This window comes from Octopus bimaculoides, chromosome 13, assembly GCF_001194135.2.
Source record: "Octopus bimaculoides isolate UCB-OBI-ISO-001 chromosome 13, ASM119413v2, whole genome shotgun sequence".
Classification (NCBI taxonomy): Eukaryota; Metazoa; Mollusca; class Cephalopoda; order Octopoda; family Octopodidae; genus Octopus; species Octopus bimaculoides.
This window is the reverse complement of record NC_068993.1, coordinates 466,143-476,127: the sequence shown is the minus strand read 5'-3', so window position 1 is coordinate 476,127 and position 9,985 is coordinate 466,143. Positions and strand designations below refer to the sequence as shown.

The following is a 9,985-nucleotide window of genomic DNA, read 5'->3' as shown; positions in this document are numbered from 1 at the left end:
TCTCTCTCTCTCTCTCTCTCTCTCTCTCTCTCTCTCTCTCTCTCTGTGTGGATCATTTACCAGTAGATTCTGGCAGTGGCCATAGCAAAGGTCAGCATGGTGGACTTAGTTTACGGCAGATGTTGTTGTTTCTCTGCTCATATCTTTGGAATCACTTAGATTCATCTGTTGAGATGTGAAGGTATAAAAACAGCTGAAGATGTTATTGAAACATTGGGAAGAGCCAGGTAAATGGAACCATGTCCTGAAATATATATATATAAGACATTGGAAATGTCCTCCTTGACAAAAGTATCTGACAATAATACAAATGACAGTCGTAACCCCCCCACACCCCACACCCATCTCTGTCCCAACAAATCAGTGTCTGAGGCTTATTTAATCTGCCACAAAAAAAAAAGGGTAATATTTTGTTGAAAATGTTTTATTTTTCAGAAATTGGAGAACGAACGGGATGCTATGAAAGAAGTTATTGAAGAAGATCAAGAAAGAAGCTGTACTTTACAGACCCTGACCAGTTTGGAACATCAAGAAAAATTTGTCGGTTCTCTCTTTACAGAGACTGAAATGCTCTCAATTCCTCTAAATATTAAGTACGTCTTCTTTCAGAAAATTTCATCAATTCAGTTTTCTTTCTTATTTAAATTTATTTCTGTTTAAGCAGTGATTTTTCTGGATAAATTTCAGTTTCTGCCATAACTTAAAATTCATGTCTAGATTCCTTTTTTTTATCAAATCCCACAACTTTTCTGTTGCTGCTCAGGACTTATATTAGGCAAGTTTCATTCCACTGTTTCCAACTGATCCCCCAACTTAGATCCCATAGAATTCCCCTCTCTTAGATATTTCTCCTGCACAAACTGAACAATTCAATATTAAATAGAAACCACCACAGACAGAGCTACACAATAACAATTGAAACCAAGATAAAACATAAAAATACTTTTATAATTTTGTAAATGAATTGAGATTTTCATGGTTTGTCTGTGATGCAATAGAAATAGGGAAAAGATGTAAGATTCCAATTCCATGAAAAGCTCTTTGATTGATCTACAAAATAATACATTTAAATCAAACAAGATGCCATTGAGTACTACTTTGTTGTATTTATTGCATGTTTCCATACAAAAAAGCAGCCAAGTGGGACAATAAAGAGAAGAGAGATGCTTTGTTTGTCAGTTGACAATATATTGTATAATATTTATGGTTGCACAAACATCAAACGTTTGTTTTTCCATACTGGCATGGATTGGACAGATCATCACAGATCATCGAAATTGGTTGTTATTAGCAGTTACTGGCCTTTTAAACTGCTCAGAGCTCTCTCTCTCTCTCTCTCTCTCTCCCCATGGATGTCCTTCCTATAATCAACCATCTGAGTACCGAGTGCTTTTTTTATCATCGCACCAACACTAAAGAAGTTGTTATGCCTACATCAAGGCCAAAGGATGCACCTATTACATATAGCTTTTGATGGGTGAAAGAAGTAGAATGATGAGGGTGAGAGGACAGAAGTGTTCCAGTGACATCCTGTCATTGAGTGAATAGGAGAGAGAGGGATCCAGTGTCCTCTTTAATTACACCAGCAGCAGCAGCAAAGTAGATGGAAAATGGGAAGAAAAGGGGAAGAGTGATAGAGAGATGAGAAAGTTTAAGGGCAATGCAGAAGATAGAGCCTTGGCAATGTGTGTGTGTGTGTGTATATATATATATATATATATATATATATAATATAAAGTGCCTCCAGCCTTTATCTCTACCATTTGGGATATTTGTCTTTTTTCGCCCTGTCTGCACAAATGGTGGACAACTCTTCTCTACTCAATGTTAACAATTGATTCCATCTTTTTAGTGAAACACATCCACTTCAACATCAGTTTTCACAACTTCATCCCAGGTTTTCCTCTTCTGCAACTTCCATTCACATCAAAAGTGCAACATCATTTACAGTTTTCCTCCTCGACACATTCTGTACACATTCTAATCCAGTCTTTTTTCTTGCACATGGCATCTTCATTCTGTTTTCCCTCTCTGCTCATTTCTACCCTAACCGTTCCATGTCCAAGTAGAGCATACACTCACTGTATTTCTTTTTAGCCTTTTGCAAACCCTGTACATTTAGGACCCAGCTCTCACAACCATGCAGCATCAGACTTCTTAGAGTCTGTCTATGTATAATTAACTCATACTGATTAACAGGGAATAATGAAGAAAAAAAAGACAGGGTAAACAAACTCTCTTGCTCACAAACTTATAGAATAATCCTGTTTATACAAAAGAAAAACAAGCAAAAGCAACTAAATATTTGATTGAACATTCTAGAATGAAATTGTCATGAGGATAGATTTCTTAAAATTTAAAAGTAAAAAGAATTTGAAAAATAAATGAGAGAAAAATTATGTATTTGTATGTAAAATATAAAATGGAACAAAAGAATTTGATTTTTTTTTTTTTACCTAAGTATATTTAATAGTTCGCATCCAATTGCTCCGACTTGTTCTTCTGCCGACACTTTAGATCCTTTGTATTTTTTATTTACCCAGGTTTCACTGCCAAAACTCTAAATGAAAATCTATGATTTTCATGGCAGCGGGGTGGGTTATGTGTAAATTATTAAAAATTTTGTAGAAAATAAAGAAGATAAATAAGTTGAATATAAAGGTATGTGGAATGTTAACTATTAATGTTTGATGTTTTTTAATTTCATTTGTGTGATTGGAACTAAGCAATGAGCTACAGTGACATACAGACACAATTATCATTTGCCTGTATCATTATAATAATAAGGTTCAGAATTAATTATAATGATTTGATAGGTTTCAGCTTGACATTTTTTCTAGAAAACTCAATGAACCTGAATGTTTGACAATAGGAATGCTTATCTGCTGTGAGTAACTTTCCATTCGTTCTAACCTGATTTTAAATTCTCTCCGTCTTCACCTTTAATTTGTGATGAAGGGCAACAGCCATAACACAGGTGGCTGGAGGTAGAGAGCTCTAGCTGTGTGCTTAAGAAGTTTGCTTTGCAATAGTGTGTTTTGGGGTTCAATCCCACTGTACATTAAGTGTCTGCTACCATAGTCTTGGATACACCAAAACCTTTTGAGTGGAATTTGGTTAATGAAGTTTTTGAGAGATAGAATTCTTTGCAAAGTTTAACACCACCACCACCACCATGTCCTTGGCTACCTTTAATAAATTCCACTCTGTTGTCACTCAGTTTAACACCCTCACATGGTCCTTAGATGTTCTTAACAAAGTCCACTTTGTGGCAAGAAATCGAAGCAAGTTTCCCTTCTCCCAGAATAACATCCTCTTTTGTTCCCAACAATGAGAAAGTCTTTAAAAATAGGCCATTAGTACCGTCCTTTCTCTTCTGATTATGCCATGAAAAATTCACTCCCATATCATGCAATTCAGGTGAATTATTATCCTTTTCTGTGGACAACCGACAGGGAGGTCCATAAAAATTTTAATTCAATCTAATAAATGCTGTTGGTCTCTTTTGTTGCTTTTGACATTTTGAATTGGTTCTGTGATGTTGTTTGATTCCAGGGAGAAGTTGATGAGGCTTGCCATTGAGAATCGAGATTTGAAATCTTCTCAGTCGGGGGATGATGAGCAATCGGAAATGCTTCGCAAGATGCTAGACGAGAGCAACTCTAAACGAAATGAACTTGAAGCTGACTTACGGTAACCAAAACTTCAATTAATTACATCACATTTCATTGCAGCAAATTTAAGAAATTCTATTTTCTTGAAAAATGAGATCGAAATGAAGCTACAAGCAATGTCAGTTGAAGGAGTCCAAGAAAATGACTTGAAGCAAAGTTATTGAGTTTTTGTAGAAAAGAATAACAAGACAGAGCTATGAGCAAAGGAGTAACATTCTGCTGGGGACATGTTGCTGTTTGGCACCACATACACATATATTTGAGCTAGTAATAGAGACCCGATGTATATGTCTAGTCTCATACACTCAATCTGAAAATCTATTTATAGAGCAATTATCACTGTTTAGTTATTTAAAGATAATATTTCTAGAACATCATTTTAAGACATTTCTACATTTTCGTTTGGTTTCTGTAGTTTGTCAAGGCAGAAGAATCTAGAACAACAAGCGCTTCTCGAAGAGCTTCAAGTTAGTCAAACAACTGCAGATGTTACCTCAACTGAACTCACAGAATTGAAAAAGGTCATATCAGAACAGAAACGTCAGGTACAAAGTGTAGAGACAGAAGTGTCGGAGAAGAAACATCAGATCGAGGAATTGGATCGACAACGCTCTCTTGATGCTGAACAAATCCATCGGCTTCAAGAACAACTGAATAAGAAAGATGATGAACTGAAGAAGATGGAGGAGATGTACAGACGTTACTTACAAAAGGCTAAAGCTGTAAGATATTTCTAAATCTCTTCATGTTGTCTGGCAAAGTAGCAAGTTAAATGTTGTGAGCTTTCTTTTTCTCTTTCTCTTTCTTCTCATTTGTCCTTCTCATCAAGTTTTATAGAAACTTTACAATAATCCTGTCTTTTAGTTAAACAGCAGACAACAACACTTTCAATTAAACATTCTCTTAATCTCACTCTGTTTTCTCCACCCTCCAATCTAAAGCAGACTTCCTAAAAGACTTTGGTCATTTCCCTTTTGTGAAGAATTTGTGTTTTTAGCTTTCGTCTCAGGCTGCGGAAAAACAACAAAAACTGAGCTCATCACTTTTCTTATATATAACTGACAACAGAAGCAACAATGCTCTCTCTCTCACACACACACACACACATACACACACATGCAGAGTAATGAAAATTATGGTTAGATTTTACACATTACTTAATCATTCCAAACATTTCTCGATGCTGTTCAATTAAAGAATTCTTATCAACTCAGAAAACCTTTTGATCGCTACATTTGACCGATTCCAATATACAGCCTTATTATGCTTCAAATTAGCCTTCAAGTTGTATTAATGTCTCATCTATTCTTCTCTTGTTTCATCATGAAATTCTCCTTTTTTTATGTGTTGTTTATTTTTTTTCCTTCCAATTTTTAGGTATTCAAATCCCTTGACATCAAACAAAATCCTGCTTCCGGCCCAGAAGTTCAAGCACTTCGTAACCAATTAGATGAGAAACAGAAGTTGATTGATCATTTAGAGGTTTGAACCTTTATCAATAACAAAAATTACACATTTTACACAAATGTGTGTGTGAGTATGTATAAACAGATGTGCATGTGTGTGTGTGTGTGTGTACATGTATGGATATATACAGGTGTATAATGTGCTTGTGTTTATATTATATCTGGATGTATATATAGGTGTGTATGATATCATTATTGTCCACTTTTCTATAGTCACATTTTATGTACATACATATGAACTATGTGTGTGTGTGTATGTATATATATATATATATATATATATATATATATATATATGCACAGGTGTATGTGTTTGGTCAGCTTTTCCCCTTCATTCTTCTAAGGATTCAATATATACCAGTCAAATATTGGGGGCTATTTAATTGACCAACTCCCTCACGCAAAACGTATCAGCTTGTGTGTCTGTCTTAGAAATCAGTAATAAACAAACCCTTTGATTGTTTTGTATTTTGTTCAGGTTTTTGGGGGCATAGTATAACTTGGACTACATTATCCCTACTGTGTGCAATTTAAATCAAGAGGAATGTAAACTGAGGGAGATTTGGCTGCTATTTTTGACAGGAGAATAATAATATTGAGGCTTGATCATTGGCCAAACAAACTTAATTTATTTTCTGATCTAAATGGACCCATGCTGAGTCTAACCACAGCTGGTTTATGTTGGCAGGGACCACAGCTAGTTTATGTCCACACTGAGCACAGCTGGTTTGTGTAAAGTTCTGTCTGTTGTCTCTATACTCTCTCAACTACTTTCCCCCCTGAAATCTGTCTTTTCTCAATGATTATATTAATGTTGTTTAAAAACTGAAAGTACTCATGCACCACCACCACCACCACCCTACACACACACATGTATGCGTATTATTCTATTTTACAGAAAGATTATGAGAAGAGCAAAGTTATGCGAGAGGAAGAAGAAAAGTTAATTATAACAGCATGGTATAATCTGGTGAGTTTTGTTGAGATATTTCACTAAAATATTCTGCAAATAAAATAGAAGTGTCAGCAAATAAAATATTTCATCCTATTTCAAACTTGTATCTCTGATTTGGATTGATTTCAAGGGATTTCTATGAGTTTGTCGGTCTTGGAGAGAAATGACACTTGATGTTTTAATAACATTTACCAATGGCCACTAGTTTATTATCGTTATTAAGGCTGTGAGCTGGCAGAGTCGTTAGCACGTTGGGCAGAATGCTTTGTTCCATTTTGTCCCTCTTTACATTCTGAGTTCAAATTCCACTGAGGTCAGCTTTGCCTCCCATCCTTTCAGGGTCAATGAAATAAGTAAAAGCACCCATTACACTCTCGGGGTGGTTGGTGTTAGGAAAGGCATCCAGCCGTAGAAAACCAGGCCAAATCAGGCAGGAGTTTGGTGCAGCCTTCCAGTGTATCAGCCTGGTTGAACCATCCAACTCATGCCAGCATGGACCATCCTGCTGTCGAAACCAAGCCAAAATGAGACACACCCAAGTACCATCTGTGAGAGCAGTGGTTCCCAGTGAGAAGTGGCTGTGGCCATGATGGCCCACCTAACCCATGCCAGCACAGAAAATAGATATAAAATTACTCTGGTAATGATGGCAGCATTGGGGAAATTGAAAGCTTCCGTTCCACACAGTTGGATCTCAGGTTGGACTGGGTGAGGTTACAGAAACAGAACCTCCACATTAAATCTACAATTTATTGAGTTTCTTCATTTTTAGAGGCAAAATTACATTGGTACATTGTCCTAATTACTTTCTGTGTAAGTGTGTTGAAGAATTCATAGATAGAAAGAAAAAACGGTTTCCCTCATATGATATCCCTCTTTATTCTGTTCCAGAGTCGGCAGTTACAGCGACGAGCGGTGGATGAGAAATTAAGTCACAATAACTCGGGCCAGTCATTTCTCACTAAACAGCGACAAGTTCATGGCCGCAGGATATAATGGACGTCTTTCCCGAACAACAGCCCTAATTCCTCATTCAGCTGGCCTTCATTGATTTGTTTCGTTGTTTTTTTTTCTAACCTGTTCTGGTTTCGAACTCCAACTGTCATCTTGGTGCTGGTTATAAGATGACTGTTACATCGTGTATATATATACATAAATATATATATATATATATAAAATATATTATATTAGCTAACAACATCACATTGATGGGAACAAAGACTTACAGTCATTTGATATCAGCACTCTGCTACAATTATTGTACAGATACCACTAACTTACATTATTCTACAACAAATACCACTTCATGCATTATTAAATTAATTAATGTGTGTATGTGTAATCTTTTTATATGTGTATGTGTCTGTGTATGTATGTGTGTGTGTATATGTGCATATATATATATATATATATATACACACACATGCGCACATGTGTGTGTGTGTATGTATGTATGTATATATGCGTGTGTGTGTGTATAAATATATGTGTATGTATGTATATATATATATATATATATATATATATATATCATTAGTGAATTCACCACCATTACACACTCACACATATACATACATATATATAAACATACATTCTGAAGTGTATATATTGACATAAACATTTCATCTGTTTCTTCTCCTTGTTACCACTTCCCACTCACTCATTTGTGCATTATTACATTAATCAATGCTTTTGTGCATAAATTCATCCCAGTGCAGTTTTAGTGTATATAAAATGAGGGGTGTAGATGGAGATTTTTGGACAATGTAAATATATATATAAATACGATTGCTGCTTTCAAGGTCTGAAGAAAGAACAGTGTTCAGAAATGTTCCACCAACCATTCACAGATTAGATTCCATTTTCTTCCACTCTTTCTCATTTTATTTTCATCTTCTGCCAACGAACCCCAGACACTAATTCACAAATTCTTTTACATTTCAGAAACATGTTAGCTTTTTGGTTGGTTTTTTTTTTAAGCTAATCAAGCTTTCAATTTCTCAGCTTATCTTTAATTATTTTTTATTTAGAGTTAATTCTGTTATTTACTAATTGCTGCTTATTTCATGGTTTAATTTGATTTGAGTGAATGAAAAAGAGGAAAATAAAAAGTGGAGATTATTATAGTTTCAACCTAACAATTCAGATCTAGATCTACATTTATTGAAATACTGACATCAAAAATAATTCAGCAAAAGATGTTCTCTTAAAAAACGTTTTCCTCTTAAATTCAAATATCTTTACATTTCATCTACAAAATTTCTTCAAAATGTCTTTCAAAGTAAATACTTAACTAAAAGATGAAGAAAAAAAATAACTACAGATATTTTCTTATTTACAAAATTTCTCCTTGAAATTTTGCCAGAATTTTAGCAGAGTATTTTAAGATTTAGTGAAACATTTTAAGAGTTAAATCTAAGTTGGTTTACTTTTAGAAAGACTTTAGCTCTGTCGAATTTTTATCTTTTTTTTTTTTTACTTAAAACTGTGACAATATCGGCCACACTTGCAATTTAGTATCACACTTAACATCAATTCTAATCTTATAAATGGAGCTCTTTTATTAAACAGGGCTGCAATATTCACACAAATGTTGACACCAATTTTGCTTTTTCTGGATTCATTTTTAACATTTGATTATTTCACATGTGCCTCGGCCAATATAATTTTGGTTGTAATCCTGACTATTTAATTGTTAGTTCTTAATTAAATGTCACCTTGTTTTTTCACACAATTTTTATGTTGCAAAGACAAAAGATGTCATTTGTTCCGTGTTTGTTTGTGTGTGGGTATTTTTGGTTGAACCTATTTACATGTGTATTTATTGTGTGTGTATGTGTATATACAATTGATGTATGGCTCTGTGTTTGAGTGATTTGGAGCATTCTGTAAATTTTGTTGCCTCCAACTCCAAATATTTCCATTGTGAAGTAGTTGTGTTATCAACCAGAGACACATTAAGGTAAGCAGAAATTATTTCAATGTAAAGTGCTTAAACAACACAGATATTCTTGTGTAAAAACGATTTTGTTGTGAAAATATAAACTTTAAATCCTCTCCTTTTTTTGACTTTTGTTTTCTTTCTGTTCTCTCACCATGAATCATTAACATATTCATTAAAACACCACCAAATATAGTCCAAAACCTTATAAATACAACCAGGCATATAGCCAAATACCTTATAACCATGTCAAGTACACTACAAGTCAGCAGTCAACACTATTTTCTTGTGTCAGCTGTGTATCTTCTCTATGGAATTGCTATTTCAGAATGTGAAATTATTCCTGCAGATGCTGCAAATGGCCAAACTGGTCTTGCAGAGACCACAGGTGGACAGTTTAATTAGCTACTAAGATGTTTCTGCTTGTGATGAGGGATGGGTAGAGCTAATAAGCGAGCATTTTTATTTGGAGATTATTGTGCCAGACATGGTAAAAAGCTCTTCCAGAACATCACTGCCACCAAATCTCTGTAATGGGTGACAAAGGAGAGTCCCAGACAATTCAGGCTTTGCAGAAACTTTACTGGTGATCATTTGAGGGAGAGAGAGAGAGAGAGAGTGATGGTGTTAGAAGACTTTGTTGTTAATGATTGTCTCCATAAAGATATTGGAAATGAATGCACTTTGGTAACTGTTGCGAGGGTGAGAAAGGTTTCCTTTGTGTCAGATGGGATGCACTTGCATGGTTCCAAAGGTCAGGATAGATCTCTGTAGAAATGGAGAGATTAAAGAGATTAGATGAAATTGTCCCTGGTACATAACCAGAAAAATTCTTTTTCCTTGAATTCATTAAGACAAGATGACTTCAGCAGGATTTGAACTCAGAATGTTACCCATGCTTGCATGGAAAGTGGATGTTAAACAACGATGATGAGTTGTTTTGTACAGC

General features: G+C 34.9%; 1 protein-coding gene across 4 annotated transcripts in view; it reads left to right on the top strand.

The window, feature by feature from the left end:
- Positions 1-9,157, top strand: part of LOC106871435 (protein Hook homolog 3) — a 38,871-nt gene extending 29,714 nt beyond the window's left edge. For all 4 annotated transcript variants that reach the window (XM_014917887.2, XM_014917888.2, XM_052972286.1 and 1 more), the window contains 6 exons: positions 436-593; positions 3,556-3,693; positions 4,090-4,396; positions 5,052-5,156; positions 6,039-6,110; positions 6,987-9,157. In XM_014917887.2, the coding sequence (XP_014773373.1) occupies positions 436-593; positions 3,556-3,693; positions 4,090-4,396; positions 5,052-5,156; positions 6,039-6,110; positions 6,987-7,091 (885 nt within the window). In that variant the 3' untranslated portion in view covers positions 7,092-9,157. The remainder of the gene's footprint in view (positions 1-435; positions 594-3,555; positions 3,694-4,089; positions 4,397-5,051; positions 5,157-6,038; positions 6,111-6,986) is intronic.
- Positions 9,158-9,985: the final 828 nt, after the last annotated feature.